We start from the raw sequence: 17,729 nt of genomic DNA, 5'->3' as shown, positions 1-17,729 counted from the left end.
CATTAATGAGGATGTGATCTAGAGTGGGTACGCAGATATCTAGTGGAGGCTATAATAATGCTACTGTAGGTTGGAGCAGGGCCAAAATAGGGCCAAGATCGGGTCATGAGGGATGGGCCGAGATTAGGCCTAAAGAGATTGGCCAAAATTGGACCATGAGAGATATACCAGATTAGGCCTGGATGGTGCATCTATCCACTCTCAACTAAAGATTGCTTCTCAATCATCATCCGTTAAAGAGAAATTTTCGTGTTGAAAAGTATGCTAAAATATGATTCAATCCTAACATGACACTAATTTTCGTGTGAATGAGTTAAATGTTGAGTTTAACTTATTTCTATTTTATGAATAAAATTATTTTTAGTTTGAATTGTATTTGTCCTTTTAATTTAGATTATAAAATATTTTAAATGCCCTTTAATAAAGTGTATAGAAACAAAGAATTATTAAGAGTATTTAAAATATTTTATAACCCGAATCGTAGTTAAAATCGCGATCCAACGTGTATGATTTTACGTGTTAATAACCTCCAAACGGTTTAAAGCGTAAAATAAAATCAAAATTGAGGTAAAATTAGAGTGAATCACAATTTAACTCGATAAAAATTGTTGAAATCGCAAGTAAACATACGATTTCAACGATTTTATTTTTGACTCACTACAAGCTTAGAGATGGATTATAATTCGAGGGTTGCCTTTTGCATTTGTGATTCTACAAACTCTTATTTTTTTCTCAAGTCTCAAACAATCTTCAGTTCTTATTCCCCCTTGTTACATGGTTGCTCAATGTTGTCGTCAATTCACAACATCGATTGCTCGATGCCATCGTCGATTCACAAATACAAGTTGTAGGGCCATTGGCTGAGTCGTCGTGAGTCCATAACGCTGACAATTGACTTGATTCACATTTCACACACATGAATTGAATTGACTGTCACGTTGTTCCTCTCTGTGCAACATGAATCAATTTAGCATAGTCACAGCTATGAATGTTTGGTGCTACGACTGTTGTTGTCGATGAGTAACAATGATTTAGTTTAGTTTGTATTTTCTACTAATGATTTATTTTAGTTTGCATTTTATACTTATAAAGTAGAAGTTTAACAATATATGTTATGTTTATTTATATTAAGTTGCAGACTTATAAAAATTTACATTATATATGAGTTAATATTAAAAAAATTGATTATAGGTACATGTATTAGGAATAAGGTTGTGATAATCATGTTATTAAATAATATTAATTTATTTTTTATAAAATTATATTATTATAAATATATATTTATATAAATTAAATAATATTTTTAATTATTTTTAAAATCTTACAATTCTATAATTCGAGTACGAGTGTATTTAATTTTGGTTGTTTTTGTATATATATTTTTATTCCAAGATAATAGTAAAGCAAGAATAACGTGAAGTCGGGCGAGTAGCGCACATCGCGCCCGAAGCATAAGCGCGGGCATCGCCGGGCAGTGGCTGGCGCCCCTCTCTCATGGCGTGAAGATTCGCCTAACAAATATGAATCTTCAACTTCAACGCCGCCTCTCTCTCTCTCTCACACGTTCTCAGAACGTTGACAAGTGCTGGCTGGCCAGTCTAGTCTCCTCCCACTCACACTACACTTGTGTTAGGTTTAGAGACTAATATTGCTTTAAGCCTAACTTTTGTTTCGTTGACGCATTCGATCATACAGTTGGCGTGCAGAGGCCAGGATCGCACGCCCACCGTGTGATATTTTTAAGATGTTGATTAAACTATTCTGTTTTTGCAGAAAAGAGAGAGGGTGGCATGTGACTGGTCATGGCCATGCATGCAAATGCAAGTTCCCTTTGGCAGATCGTGTCATGTGTTGCGTGGTGTGTGGTGTCGCGCGCACACAGGAATTTAGGATCGTCAAAGGATTCCAAATTAAGTCATTTGTCACTCAACATTAGTTTTACTTGTACCATAAATCAGTGCCTTACCATCCACATGCATTCCTTTCTTCGCGCAGCAAAAGCTTCCCATCCCCAACAACACTTCCAACCCAACCCCACTTCTTTGTTTACATTAAACCCAAGCGGGTCATATTGATTGATTTCGACGACTCGAACCAAATAGAGAGACAAATAGCACAAAATAACTAAAATATTCTTATATTGGGTACAAACACATTATTATCTTCTTAATTTAGTGCACTTCAGCCTATCTTGGAGGGTGCCCAACCCCCCATTTGTAGTCTTGCCTAATTTATTTAATAAATGGGTTGCATGTGATTGGCTTACATTAGAAGTAGCTTGCAATTAAGTCAAAGAGATGGGTAAAAAAGTACCTAGAAATATTGGATGATGACATAATACACTAGCTCTCAAGTTCTTTTAAGTTAATATATGTAATTTAATTAAATTATAATTAGTTCAAAATCGAGTCAAAAATTAAATAATAATAATAATAATATAAGATTAATCAAAGAATATGATGGGACCCACCTTGGAGATAATTAACGTTGATATTGATGGAGAGATAATAGAGAAAGGAGTCTTAATTTTGAAGGGCACGCCAAATTCACCGGGCACATGAACAAGTCCTCCACCATGTAAAGATAAACATTGATTCTCTATTCATTCCAATCCAACCCATTGCCTATAAATATCCATCTATATATGCATCTGCCTGTGCACATCAGCCTTACTCCATCTTCACCACCACCCAAATCTCTCTCTCTCTCTCTCTCTCTGCAATGGCGTCTCCTACTCCTCTTCTGAAAGACGAACTCGACATCGTGATACCCACAATTCGGAACCTGGATTTCTTGGAGATGTGGAGGCCCTTCTTCCAACCTTACCATCTCATCATAGTTCAGGATGGCGACCCGTCGAAGACCATCAAAGTCCCTGAAGGCTTCGATTACGAGCTCTACAACAGGAACGACATTAACAGGATTTTGGGTCCCAGGGCTTCCTGCATTTCCTTCAAGGACTCTGCTTGTCGCTGCTTCGGCTACATGGTCTCCAAGAAGAAGTATATCTACACCATTGACGACGACTGCTTTGTAAGCCCTTCTTTTTCTGTTCTTTTTTTTTTTTTTTAATGTGTGGATAGTTTGACAGATCTATTTGTCATGGCTTTTTGAGATCTGGGTTTCGGAAAAATTGGGTCGTTATGATGTCCCACTGTGTTGATTTCTTTCGGTGTTTTTAGCATTCATTTGATCTGCATTGTTTGTGAACATGCTGGAGGTTAAGGTGAGTTTCATGGTTGATGGGGTCGCGGAACAGTTTGAAGGATTCTCTTAGTTGCACTTTGAGTAGCTTGATTAGGTCTTCATAACAATTGGTTGATTTTGGTTGTATAATGGCCTTTCCTAATCTCAGTGACTCCTAAGTCCCAACATTTTATAATTTTGGGTTTGGTTATCATTTTGAAGTTTAGATTATGTAGTTTAGCTGTATTGATGCTTAAATGTTCCTATTTGTTTCAAACAGGGCATGGCCTGATTATAAACAGTCAGTTCCTTTTGCAACTTATTACGTGAGTGTTCAAGTGCATAGGCATTTGGTCTTTTTGTCTCACGCACTAGGCTGGATCTAATATTTGGATTTTGTATAACTAGGGGTTGTAATAATGTAATAGTGAAAATTTTGCAGTTTGATTTTCCTTTTTTTCAATTAGTTTTCTTATATATGTCCCAGTGTTTGCATATGCAACTAACTGTCCTTAGAAGTCAATTTTTACGGCTTTTTTTGGTAATATTTCGAGGAATTATCTTGTAACCTATGGATATTGAAAGTTACAATTTGGTTTTTGTTCATATGAACTATGCATCAAACTCTCTACAATTCCCACTGTGAATTCATACGTTAGGGTTGTTGGGGGTCTTGCGGTATGGTATGCTCAAACAGCTAGCTTTATCTGTTTTAGTAACTGCGCCGTTGTAAATCTTTACTGTGATACTTTTTCTTGGGGAGTTGAATCATCATTATCACCATCATCTTGCTCAACTCAGGTTACTTTTGCTTGAATTAATGTTGTGGACTTGGTGTTGATCGTCAGGTTGCTAAAGACCCAACCGGCAAAGAGATCAATGCCCTTGAGCAGCATATAAAGAATCTTCTCTGCCCATCAACTCCCTTATTCTTCAACACCCTGTATGATCCCTTCAGAGAAGGTGCAGATTTTGTTCGTGGCTACCCCTTTAGCTTGCGCGAGGGTGTTCCAACTGCCGTCTCTCATGGCCTGTGGCTTAACATCCCGGATTATGATGCACCCACACAGCTTGTCAAGCCTCTTGAGAGGAACACCAGGTTTCTTTTTCCCCTTCCCGAGCCAACAGACTTCACGACCCCTTTACACATCCATCTCGGGCTGAGTTTTGAATTCTTGTTTGTATCTGTTTGTTTTGTAGGCATGTAGATGCAGTTATGACAATACCGAAGGGTACCCTCTTCCCCATGTGCGGTATGAATCTGGCATTTAACCGCAATCTGATTGGCCCTGCCATGTACTTTGGACTCATGGGCGATGGCCAGCCAATTGGTCGCTACGACGACATGTGGGCTGGCTGGTGCGTCAAGGTACATGTCATCGGACCAAATAACAGGGTCCTTTCTTCCACGTGATCAGACTTGAATTGTCTTTCTCTATGATCTTTTCGGATTGTAATGTAATTTAAATGGAATGAATGGTTGTTTGTTTGTTTATGTAGGTGATTTGCGACCACCTGGGACTGGGAGTGAAGACGGGGCTGCCCTACATTTGGCACAGCAAAGCAAGCAACCCATTTGTGAACCTAAGAAAAGAGTACAAAGGCATCTACTGGCAAGAAGATATCATCCCATTCTTCCAGGCAGTGACCCTTCCAAAGGACTGCATCACCGTCCAACAGTGCTACATTGAACTCTCCAAGCAGGTCAAAGACAAGCTCGGAAAAGTCGATGAATATTTCCTCAAGCTTGCCGACGCCATGGTCACCTGGATCGAAGCCTGGGATGACCTCAATTCCGCCAAGGCCAAGGCTTCTTCTGCCAAACTCCCCAACGGTTCCAAGAAATGAGAAGAGAGAGCTTTATTCGATATCAAGCAATATGTCTGTCTTTTAGTTATATAATATATATATATATACACAGTTATAATATTTATATTAATTAGCTTCATGTACTTGTCAGTCTTGTCCGACCCAGTATTGGGTCTGCAGAGTTGTGGCTTCATAACATTTCGTGGGTTTAGAACAATAAATGAATATTCTGTCTTTTTAGCTCAAGTTTCAACCAATAGGTGCAATTACTGGTGGTATTCTCTTAAGACAGTTGAAGTTAACAAAAATGGTATTCTTAAGTGAGAAACAAATTGTTACAATAGGGCAAGCAGATCAAAGATAAAAGCTAACTGAACACTGATGAAAACACAAAAACAAAACAAAATCTTATGCTGCAGACTGAGAAACAAGTTCAGCAACACATATACGTGGCCGGTCGAATTTAACAGGCAGGCAGGCAGGCAGGCAGGCAAGAGCTCTGGGATGCACAAATGAAGATTTATCCCTCTGCAAACAAATGCAGAAGAAGAAAACATCAACTTCTGTTGTCTTTAGTTTTTTCATGGAATGGAAGGGGGTCCAAGGTGGTCCTCTGTCTTCTTACGCTTGGCTTCAGGCTCGTCGCCATCTTCATGGTCGTTCGTTCCATTTAGTGCCTTGGGGCCCAAAAGAGAGACGTGCTTGCTGGTTATCTGCCTGCCTGCCCTGAGCTTCGGCCCCCAATGCCTCTCGGGATTGGGAAGGAACCGTGCAATCTTCTTGGCTTGCGCTTTACTCAGCGATGCAACGGCTCTGGCAAAATTAGCCTGCGCATGAGAAGAACCCAGCACAGTACAATGTTACTGACTACTTTGAAGCCACAAGAAAGGATCAAGATCCTTGGACATCACCAGAATGAGTTCATTCCACCAAGATCCTATATAGCCTAGATGTGCCTTCGTGTTCTAACAGTGACACAACAAGCAGATGGAGGAACAAGGAAGTGAAACGCACCGCAAGAACTGGTTCCTTGGCAAGTATAACACTTCCTGCCTGATCTGAAGGTTGAGCCTTCACCGGATGATTTTTGATCTACACATAAACATGAAAATAAGCTTGTGGGACTGCAAAATTCAACAAACCACTACTACGAGTTCAGACAGTCACTGAGAAATCTGGCGAAATTAGCACATACCCAGCAACGCATGATATCCCAAATAACATCCATAGGAGCATCTGTTTTCAACCCCAAAGGGTTGACATGAGTTCCTGATATACGATATCCGGCATTTATGACGGCAGATCGGAATATTACGGCTGAAGGGGAAGTGCATTTTAGCGTTGCACAAAGATTGTGCAAACTAAGAAAAAGTGGAACATCGGGCAATTCCTGCAAACAATAGCCTGTAAAGAGTATGTGGGATGTATCTAACGACTTTCCTGGCCACACAGTTACAAGCAAACAATGAATATGTTCCTTTTCTTCTGTCAATATGCATCCACAAGTTTGTAACTTGCTTTAGACTAACTAGGGACAATTGAAAATAGCTTAAGGTAATCAATACTCGTAACAGATTATAATATCAGCTGAAATTACAAACATACCTCTGAAATTGTTGTTAATACAGCAGAAATTCGATCATAAGCAGGATATCGATCCTTCATTGATTTCACGTCTGCTAGTGTGGAAGTCACCCATTCCTGATCGTGGATGGGAGCAGACCATATAGGGCCACCCATGTTAAACTTTTTCCCGCAATCACTGCACTCTTGAGGAACCACAGGACCAAACCCAGGTAGATACCTTAAACTGTTATTCTAGAGAAGCAGAAAAAGAATGAGAACATCAATGTTGCATTTCCAAAAAAACCCAAATGTTGTATTTGGAAGCATACTACACATATTAATGATATGCATGTTGGACAATTTGCAATTTATAGAAGCAAGTGTAATTGGACTATGGCTTGCTAACAAGGGTTTGCTATCTTTGAGGCCCTCACTTCTTTGTTACACTGCTCCTAATCTGGGTAATGCCGAGAAAACTGGACGGAAAACAAACATTGGATATATCCAGCCACACCGAAAGAAAAGAAGAGGAAACAAAATAAAATAAGGGCTAGAAATTCAAATTTCGGCTACATTCTACTGATGTGCAACAACCAAGTATGGCATCATTTCCCTTATCAGACCCAAAAGTGAATTATAAGACTGAAGGATCATTCTTCCATAGCAAGGTGCTATCACCTTTATCCCAATAAGCTCTGCATGCTCCACTGCAAGGATCTAAGAGAAATATAACTTAAAGCTGGTAACCAGGTCAAATCCACCATGTTCTAGCCTTATGGCTCAGCATGACCACAGTTGAATGTCTCAACTCAATGAAAATCTAAAGCAAAACACCAACGTGCAAATCTACCAACCCTGCCTATACTCTGTTTATTTTCTGTTTTCGACTTCTGTCCATATGATATCTCTCCTTACCTCAAGCTAACCCAATATATTGCACGGTAAAGGCTAGGGAAGCAGCAGAGATCATTTCTTCACTTATTCAGAGATCATTTCTTCATTCATTAACTTTTTTCCTTTTGGGTCTTTCTTTTTTCCCCTCTTTTGTTTTTTTCTTTTTCCGGCAGGGCCCGGGGAGGGGGTGGTGGGGGAAGGGGGCGGGAAAAGAGAGAAATCATGGAACATGTATATGCATGAAGTTCTATCTGTTAGTTATTGTGATAAACAATGTTCGAACTAACAGAAGATGTCTTCCAAAGTTTTAACGGACTTATAGATATTTATCTTCAACATAAAAAAGGCACCACATTTATTTCTATAAATCATGCATTTCATTTATGACGACACAGAGATGTCTTTAAAAGCTACATGGCATGAATAGAAGATAGATAAATACCTTTGAAACAGTCCTTCCAAGGGGCTGAAGATGAAAAGAATCACAACCAGTGCACTGATAAACATAAGATAACTTAAGGGGGGTGTTCTTCATTGCACTTGCAGAGCTGCAACAAATGATTCAAGATTTTAAAACAAGGCAAGGACTGATGGCCAACTGTATAACAACATGAAGGGAGATGATAATCTGAGCTTAGAAATCATAGATGTGATCCCTGAGCTTATTTGCAAAAAGAAAACAGTAATAAGTGACTCACGTATATATTCGAACAAAAACCCGAACATAAAAGTCCATTTGAACTGACAGCACTGGAATAATGTACCGCTTGTAACGATTTGCATGACTCTGCATTTAAGAAATGAATAACGTTTTCAAAATATAGTTGCCACTAATAAACACCCCAATGGATAGATGAGAGCAAGAAGAAGATAAAAATAGTGAGTGAATTATGGAGTTCCAAAATTTGAACATCAGTGGCAGAAGAAACCATAGGCAATATAACCAGGACAAAATTATTCCTTTCTTTTGATCCATCTCCTTCTGACAAAATCCTAAGTATTACATGTACATAATATGTAATTTTAAATGTCAAAGATAAAAGAGGACCATAGAGGAAGTACCTCAATGCAAGCAAGGAGGATCCTCAACGCCATTTCATGACAATATTTCCCTCTCAACGGGTATGAGCCATATCTAAATTCCACAAGCTGTATTAGATAAGCCTAAAAATCAAAAGCTCCTGCTAAAGGAGTGGGAAGAGTAAAACCTTACTTGGAATAGCAAACCTCCCCATTACCCCCACATAGCACTGCCATATCAGTTGCTGTGCACATCAACATGCCTCCATCGCAGACGGACTGAATGGCAGAGTCCAGAAACACAGATGGTGAACCATAAGGATCGAGATCAACCTAAAACACAAATAGCAGAAGCATTAACATGGGCTCACTGTACAAAGTACAAGTTAATATGCCCTCAGTGGCCTTTTTCCCAAGATCAAAACAACAGGAAAGCTGAGTGATATCCATAATCCAGAGTAACCAGAAAACTGAAACCAATTCCCTTAATTTAAGACCACAAGAAACAGAAATATCTGTTCTTCTGCATTTTTTACAAATTATAAAGAAAAGAAATGCTTATTTAAGGGAATACATCCACATGTGGAGTGTCACCTACCTATAAAAATAAGTGAGATACAAGATAAGAAGTATAAAACATACCACATCAAATTCCTTTGGGTGGGTGAGCATAAAAACTCGAGCATCAGCAAGGTGTGACTCCACCTTTGCACATGCCACTGAACCATTAAATTTTATGTTTCTCCTGCATGCTTCAACGGACACTGAAAAAGAGGCAGACAACATAAAACAATTTCTGAAAACACAGAAAATTCACCAGTAAGCATATGCAAGCAGGAAACAAATTTTGTGATGTAAAATAATTATTGAAAACCTATCAAATTAATCACTAAGCATATGCAAGTGGTAGAGTGTATCAAAAGTAGTAGTTTCTTTCATAAGTCACACAACACAGATGTTTCTGAATGATTTGGTAGTAAAGCATGAAACAGTAGACCCTGATAGCAACACAAATTACCTTTATCATTGTCCAGGGCCACAACTTGGCCTATCCCTTCTACTTCACGTGCATATCTTAGTGCTCTTAAGCCAGAAGCTGACAATGCCTAACAAACAACAAAAATTGTGTAATTCTTAAAAAGACAAATGGACAGTATAACCTGAAATTTTCCCCATTAAAAACAAATTTAATGTGACATAGAATAAATAACAAATTTATAGTGTTATAAGATTTTGAACAAAACCTCAAGTACTCGTGGTGGCTTCAACTCTCCTCGTCCTTTTACTTCAGGAAATTCAACTGGTTCTTCAGAGATGCTACAAGGTTCATCTTGAGAAACCACTTCTGACTCTTCATGTTTTCCATTAGATTTCTCATTGTCCATATGTGATTCTGTACGTACTTCCAATTCAGAAGCATTTTCGCCCAATACCTTATGGGCTGCTTTTGTTCTTCTGTACAGCATTGTTTCATGTTCCTGTTTACGTTTGGATATAAATGTCCTCAGAACAGCAATAGACATGTCCCTGTTGTTAACCTGGTACCATAAAGTTTCAAGTCAGACTCCTAATCAATAAAAACACAGTTGCTAGCTATAGATTCCAGCTGAAGTTTGAGTGGTAACTTGAGAAGATCTCCAATGTGAAAAACAACATAAAATGATACTGTATAATATGCTTATGCAGGACAAATAAGTATCAAAAACACAGTATAAACACAATGCAGCAAACCAAACTGGGGAATAAGAGAATGCAGCTAGTCTGATATAAGGCTCTGAACATATTGTGTTATGATTAGGAGCTCTTAGAAACTTATTCAAGACTTAGATTTGCCAATCTCTCAACACTCCTTACCCGAAAATCAAGATACTAACAGAATATATGAACAGCAATTGTAAAGCAGAAAGTAAATGAAAAGATTAGAACAACCAAACCATCAAAGAGGCAAAGAATTATCCTGGTTCGGACTGCTTTGAAGCAATCCTACATCCAGCCTTCTCTCCGAGAATAAATCCACTAGAAACCAGTTGAAACAAGATACAAGAACCTCTCTTACTCTCCCTCACACAAGTTCGCTGCACTCTCAAGAGAATACAAAGACTAATTTTATCTCAAAGCCTTTCCCCCTCTCTCTCGCTATCTTGACAGCATCACTTACATCTGGAGAACAATCAGAATGAATGAGAATGTTATATCCGACTGCTAGCACTCGCCTCCTATTTATAAACTATAGGGAGGCAGCAATTACAAGGGATTTAAAATACTTAGCCTCTACAAAAGACCAACATACCCCTCATAATAAAATAACTAAGTTATCTAATCTAACTTAGAATAAAAACAGTCAGAAAAATATCTTCATTCTAAACCGGTTCTTCTCTTCAACTTCTAGAGCTAATCTTCCATGCAAAAAACCCAACATATTGAACTTGGAAGCAGAAAGTATCATGTATCAATTTAGATGCTAACAATCCCAAACAAATACCCAATATAACATTTTTTATATTCTACACACTGCAATTCTAAATATGTTGGTTTTACAGTAAAAATTAAGCTCGGCCTATGTGTCATAACAAGCCAAACCACTCCTTTAACTTCATCCTTCAACAAGACAAGTCTTATGAGATGAAGAAACAATAAGAATAAACAGGTACCCAATGCTGGTGAGACAGTGCAGTTTGATCTCAGTTAAAATGACATCATCCACCTTAATTGCAGTTTCAATAATTCTACCACTATTTCATGGTTAACTTGAGAATATATTGTCAAAAAAATTTGTACTACTTGCATATCTTGACATGTAAAAAGTCAGAATTCCTTTAAGCTATGACTGGGACTAGGATTTGTCACATGAGAGGAAAAAATCACTTATAGCATATATTTTATGGATAATCAATATAAAAACGTCATTCTTTGGACAACATACACCCATGTTCTTCTTCTCTTCTAGTTCAACCATTAGATAAAATAAAAAAAAGGGGCATCAATCCATTTTTTCCCCTTTCCGTTTTCTTTTCCTTCTGCAAATCCTAGAGCTAGAGATATGTTCAGAAATTACAAAATTCAGGAGTACAGAGAAGTCAAAATACAAACTAATAACTCATCCTAGAATGTGATCAGATCAAGAAGCATGTAACACAAAGTAAATGAAATGTATGGCAGTTGTTAGAATGCCTTTCATGAAACAAATATCAATATTTCTTCCACTTCTCTTTTATGGATAATGTTTTACCCTTTTACTATTGATATAGTTTCCAGTTAGTTGTATTCTCGCACCTCATTTGTTTAGTGAGTTTCAAATTCTACTGCCAAGTCAGGAATAGTGTGATTCTACCCAAGGATGTTTTCCTCAGGTATGTGCTGCAGGAAAGAAATATTCAACCTCTTCTCTCAACTCAATAAGCCTTGTTCAAGAGATAACAAGAATCATCTTGGAAGAATAATGTGTTCATTCATTCTAAACACAATTGATGGGGAAAAGAGGCTGTGAGTGCCCATGCAACCCCTTCTTGCTAGCTACAAGATGTGAGAGAAAGGAGGAGCAGTACTCATGGTGATGGTAGAACCTGTACTCTATAGCATCCTTCCAAGAACTAAAAGAGTAATCCAGTTAATTTATTCCTGTTTCAATTATAGTCCCAAGCCTCTAAAGTAGTAAGAGGAGCCTCAATGCCATCTTATTGTTGAAATGTCCTGTGGAGTGTCTGGAAAACCTTATAGCAAGACTCAACAAGCCAAAGCCAGAGCCTGAACCTCAATAAAGGTATATCTAAAAGAGACTTCAGCTTTAATAAAAATGAGCAGGAAAGTGAATGTTACTCTTGTTTTAAATTTAGTTCTACTGTTCTAAACTAGTAAGAGGACTGCCTCAATGTTGTCTTATTGTGGAAATAACCTGTAGGATGTCTGGAAAAACCTTATTGCAGAGCTTGGCAAGCCAAAAGAAAAATTAATATAGGTATACCCAAAAAGAGGACTACCGCTTTAATAAAAATGAGCAGAAAACTTTACAGTTCATGCACGAAAATACAGCACGGGGAAAGAGTAGTCCAGATTGTCCCTCACTCTAAAGCTTCAAAGAAATGGTTCTAAGGAAATCATGGTCTATAGGGGCAGTTTGAACCACAATTTTTTTCATGGTTTCACAACAGGCAATTCATAAAAGGCATACAAGAAGCGACCAAGGTTTTCATATACAAAAGTCATAGCATACATTAAAATAAAAGGAAAAAAAAAAAAAAAGCACAATGAAGTTTTTGCCAGAACTAGACATATATAGTAAACTTAGCTTCCAATTCCATTACATAGCAACTACTTAAGAAATTTAACAAACATGAACTTCTCATTAATAATACGCTAGCTTAGTTCAAGAGATTGCTTACGGGCTTATAGCTATTATGCTAATCACTTTAGCCAAATACATCCTGGGATTCCCTTGTTTTTTGATATCCTTACTCCACCGTTGGAATGGAAAGTTAACTCAGTGCTGAACTGAGGAGAGTAACTCTACTTGTATGGATTGGTTGTACTTATACCTTAATTAAAGCCTCCAGTCCAATGTCCTCAAAAAGAAAAGGGCCAGCATCGAGGACAAGGAGTATGCTCCCTAGACTTCCCACTTTAGGTACTAGAGTGGATCACAACAATATATCTCGGTACATAATAGAAGATCCAATCATCAAATGGAAAGTGACTGAAATAAAAATGGTTTCTGTAGTTCAGCCAAGAAAATACAGAAAGGGGAAATTTTGCAGACCTTTCCAATTCTAACAACTTCCCAGAACCCATCAATCTTAAGAACCCAAAAAAGATAGTCAGAACCCCACCAATTGGTCTTGTACAGCCCAAAGTAATCCAGAAAGAGTTATAACACAACAATCACATCCAACAGCGTAACCTATCAAAAACCAAAATTAGCAAATACAACTTAGAAACTTCAAGCTTCAACGAAATTCAGTACATTACAAGACTCAAGCAATAACCAACCAATCCAGTCCTGAAATGAATCCACAAATTCAAGCCTCAGACAGTAAAAAATCGCAGACGTCCCTCCAGTGAAAGACAAGTACAAAAAAAGAAAAGAAAAAAAAAAACAGCCAGGAGAATCAAACGTATGAAGACCTGGGTTTTGTTGTAAAAGACTTCGTTCTTGGCGTGCATTAGAATCTCAGCATCTCCTTCCTTGATGATCGTGTAATCGCTGAGATCAGATGACACTGTTTTGCTGCCCTGCTTTTCCTCTTCCCCTGTTGTTGCATTACCACCCATCTCTCCGTTTGACGGCTCGGTGGTTGCACAGGCTCAGGGTTGTTCAGGCGGCAGCTTCCGGCGGAGGAGAGCGGAAGAGAAAGCCGTCTGCTTCCAGTCAAGATTCTTTTGCAGCCTCTGAAGTTGAGAGAGGGACAATAGCATGAAACCGAACAAGTTATACACGCCTGCAGACCGAAAACCCTATCTGTCGTGGTTTTAATTTAAATTCGACCTAACTGCACATGAACCCCGTAAATTACGGCTTCTTTTCATTCAACACCCCCACCCAAAAAATTGGTTAAAAGTCTAATATATTTAAAATTATAAAACCAAAATTCAAGGTCTACGACAATAACTTTTACGAAGGTAATGTTTGTTAATTAAGATATAAATTAAAAAATATAATATATAAAAAATATTCTAAACTTTTTTCGTTTTCAATGTGTTAACATTCTAAACTTTTGTCATTTTCAATATATTTGTTAAATTTATTTGATGACTTTTTAAAAAAAATCACATCACTTCTTATCTGGCATTTTCTAGATATGCTCATCTCTCTATCCCTCCAAATAAGTATGTCTTAGACCTTACAAATACGAAAAAATAATGCATACGTCCTTCAGTGCATTCCAAAAAATTTAATAAACAGTTTGATAAAAATCTTAAAATGCTTCTTAAAGTTATCTTGATCATTCCAAATGGGTGTTTGTTAAAATAAACAAAATAAGAGGCATCAAGATAGGTTTGAAATGCTTGTTGGATTAAGATATAGAATGATTAAGATAAAGTTATGAAGCATTTCAAGATTTCTATCAGATTGTTTGTTAAATTTTTTGAATTCACTAATAATTGTACTTTTTCTTTCTATGTGTTTGTTAATGCATATTGTAACACCCCAAATTTTTCAGGCATGTTATAACTTATGATTTCAGGAATTCTTTTTTTTTTTTTTCACAACACATCCACGGATAAACAACATACAATTCCTAAAAATCTCAATCTCACATTTTCAACCTATTAAACCCAATGATCAAAATAGCTAAGACATGTGATATTATTATAAATGCGGAAGCTAGATCGAACTTGATATGATACACAACCATAATGTTTTATTTATCATATAGGAAATTATTCAAGACGTCTACAAAATAGATTACATGGATACCATATTTTGAAAGCGATAACCAAACGCCTCAAACATAACCAAAACGTACTAAGGTTTGCATCAATTGAATTTCTTATACATACTTAAAGATATGCTAAAAGATGCTACAAACAGCAAAACAAGCTTATTCTTCAGCCATCTCTTTTCCCTTAGAGTCCCTTGTCGAACTTGGAATGTTTGAATATTCCAGGGATATAGTCTAATTAGAAGATGAATCTTCTAATGAGAACTCTAAAACAGTTTATATAAATGCATAAATAGATATAAAATGTATGAGGAAACAACGAGAACTATTTTGAAGTGCCTTATGAACACGTCAGCCTCTTTCAACGAGAGCTTTCTTAACAGCGCATGCATAGCGCCTCTCGGGAGGTCCCTAACCATGTCACCTCAACTCGATCTCATAGGGCTCATGCAAGTACCACACCCGTCGTCCTTCGAAGTCACAATCTTCCCCACGAGAGTTTTCTCAATGGCCCACTCACAACACCTCTCGAGGGTTATCTAGACTTTTTCCCTCGGGCAATAACAAATATGTACAATAGTATGGCCACGCGAATTTAAAAAATACAACAGTTGAAAGCCAACAATATATAGTTTTAGAAAATACATTTCATATATGCAACATAATTTCACATAAGAGAACAATAGGATTTTGTGTACAAGAACGTTACACAAAGCATGTAAGACCTCATTTCGGCATAAGGCTGCCACGTCATTTAAGTGAAATTAAAATACTGAAAAGTGGGTTGATAGTGAAATAAGTCGCCGAATCGACTGAATGGAGTGCCCTGAAGCTTAGATATCAAATGAAAATAATATAGTATTAATGAACAATGCAATAAGTGATTTTTAGCATTGGAAGAAATTGGATTGAAAACAGTTTTCGATACAGTTTTGGATTAGGCCGAAAAATCGAATTATCGTGAGAGACTTCCGAAATGTCAACGGAACCCTTGAGAGATCTTGATTTTGTAAGTAGAACAACCATTGCGCGATTTCGGGTGTATTCGGGAGAGTTTGCAGTCAAAACAAAAATTTGGGCCTAAGTGTAATTTCTTAAAATTGCTCAATAGAGGTTTAAAGGACGAATTTTCAGGATATTTGGGGATGAAATGAGGATTTTGGAACTTGAGGATCTTAATGGAAATAATAGAAAGTTCAGGGGTTGATGAGAAGGGGCAAAATGCAATAAGTCAAAGTTGGAGGGGCAATAGTGCAATTTCTAAAAATTGCAAAATAGCCATGGCCGACCAGCAGGTTGCCAGCCATCAATCGGCATTTCTGACCAAAGGGATCTCGAGGGAATGGTCGGGGAAGGCTCAAGGATCAAGTAAGGATAGTCGGCGAGCTCGAGGTGGCCAAATTTTTGAAGAAATCGGCTGCGGTTTGGTCGCCAATGTCGAACCTGCAATCAACCATTCGAGGTCGGTTGTCGACATTTTTGGGTCACCCAAGAGGTGTTTGAGAAGCTTGAGGCATTGGGTCGAGCACCCATGACCATTTCGAGCTCCAATTCGGTTATAAATAGTAGGTATTCTGGCTGAGGGTTTTTGCACTTTGAAGCTCAAAATCGAGGGTGTTAGCAATCGAATTGAGGGATGAGACCATAGGACTTTTGATGCCCATGAGGTAAGGAAGGTTTCTGGAGCATTTCGTTTATTTTGGTGTCGGTTTGGGTGGGTTTCGATCTTGGCTAGAGTTGGGAGACGGTGGTCTCGGCAGAGACCTTGGCCGGCCAGTTGAGGTACCTCTGGTGCTCATTTAAGGCATCAAGCTACTCCATTAGGATCGACTAGAGGAGGGCATCATCGAGGTGTAGAGATCTCCCGTCATTGGTGTGCCGGAGCCGGGAAAGATGACTGGCGCGTGAAGCAAATCGACTCGCCGGATTTCACTCACAGCAGGCGTGGGGGCGCGTGCAAGTGAGTTATTTTCTTATTTTTTTGTATTATTCCTAGAAAATTATTTTAGGAATTATTGTGCAAAAATATTTGGAAAAGGGTTTGAAGAAATATTTATTTTGGAATAGTAAAGAAAAATGGGAGGAAAATGAAGAAAATGAGACGAAATTAAGGGAAATGGATTTTTAATGGATGAGATGATGAATAGGATGCCTTGCGGCTTAAGGTGAAGCGACTTGTGCGAAGTTTGAGGTTGGCACGTAAATCGAGGTGGTGCACGCTTTTCGAGAAAATTTGAGTTGCGTCTAAAGGTGAGAGTTCCTGACGGAAAACTTGATTTCTTGTGAGTAGTTCTAACTTGAAAAATGGTTTTGTTATATGTGAATGGTTTATTGTGAGTGTTCTAAACCCAAAAACCTTGTTTATGAGGGTCTTACCCTAAACTTGATGTGATTACAAGCAAAATATGTTTTGATATGTGTGAATGGTTTTAACTTGTGATGGTTGATTTCATATGGGTTCGTCCCTAAACGTTTTTTGCATGTGCATTGAATTTTGTGCGATAAATTATGTACATGAAATGATGTTTAAATGATGTTTCTGTATGTGCATTAAATTTTGTGTGATAAATTATGTACATGAAATGATGTTTAAATGATGTATGGTTGATGATGTTGTCATTGGCATATGTATCGAACATGGGTAATGTCTCCAGGATGCTTTTAAGTGGGAATGTAATCTCAGATATAATTGTGGCGAGTCGGGTTCCTGCATTGATGTTGACTCTCCCGTGGTGGGAGTTGTAACGATTGTTCTCGAGATGTCGGAGAGATGCATTGATGTTGCCCCTCTTAAGTTAGGATTGTGTTTTGCCAGTGTGTCGGTTGTCCATTTGGGATGTATGTTGTCAACCTGTGTGAGGTACTTGAGCGATAACA

General features: G+C 38.0%; 2 protein-coding genes across 3 annotated transcripts; one reads left to right on the top strand and one right to left on the bottom strand.

Moving 5' to 3' along the window:
* Window positions 1-2,545: 2,545 nt before the first annotated feature.
* LOC127810055 (probable UDP-arabinopyranose mutase 2) lies at window positions 2,546-5,241 on the top strand. Its single transcript, XM_052349276.1, has 4 exons — window positions 2,546-3,033; window positions 4,035-4,285; window positions 4,387-4,555; window positions 4,687-5,241. The coding sequence occupies exons 1-4, from the start codon at window positions 2,722-2,724 to the stop codon at window positions 5,032-5,034; spliced, it is 1,080 nt and encodes a 359-aa protein (XP_052205236.1). The 5' UTR covers window positions 2,546-2,721; the 3' UTR covers window positions 5,035-5,241.
* A 52-nt stretch (window positions 5,242-5,293) lies between these two features.
* LOC127810054 (probable tRNA (guanine(26)-N(2))-dimethyltransferase 2) lies at window positions 5,294-13,899 on the bottom strand. 2 transcript variants are annotated; one of them, XM_052349275.1, is made up of 13 exons: window positions 13,594-13,739; window positions 13,229-13,369; window positions 9,720-10,013; window positions 9,494-9,581; window positions 9,118-9,239; window positions 8,669-8,808; window positions 8,518-8,590; window positions 8,154-8,242; window positions 7,898-8,003; window positions 6,601-6,813; window positions 6,191-6,385; window positions 6,010-6,087; window positions 5,294-5,822 (listed from the first exon to the last, which is right to left on the bottom strand). In XM_052349275.1, the coding sequence occupies exons 3-13, from the start codon at window positions 9,996-9,998 to the stop codon at window positions 5,577-5,579; spliced, it is 1,629 nt and encodes a 542-aa protein (XP_052205235.1). In that variant the 5' UTR covers window positions 9,999-10,013; window positions 13,229-13,369; window positions 13,594-13,739; the 3' UTR covers window positions 5,294-5,576. The 2 variants fall into 2 exon arrangements, with proteins under 2 accessions (XP_052205235.1, XP_052205234.1); XM_052349274.1 differs by lacking the exon at window positions 13,229-13,369 and having other exon boundaries at window positions 13,594-13,899.
* Window positions 13,900-17,729: the final 3,830 nt, after the last annotated feature.

The sequence above is a fragment of the Diospyros lotus genome, chromosome 9 (genome assembly GCF_014633365.1).
Source record: "Diospyros lotus cultivar Yz01 chromosome 9, ASM1463336v1, whole genome shotgun sequence".
Lineage (NCBI taxonomy): Eukaryota > Viridiplantae > Streptophyta > Magnoliopsida > Ericales > Ebenaceae > Diospyros > Diospyros lotus.
Note: the sequence above shows the minus strand (reverse complement) of the source record. Positions and strands in the feature narration are given on the sequence as shown.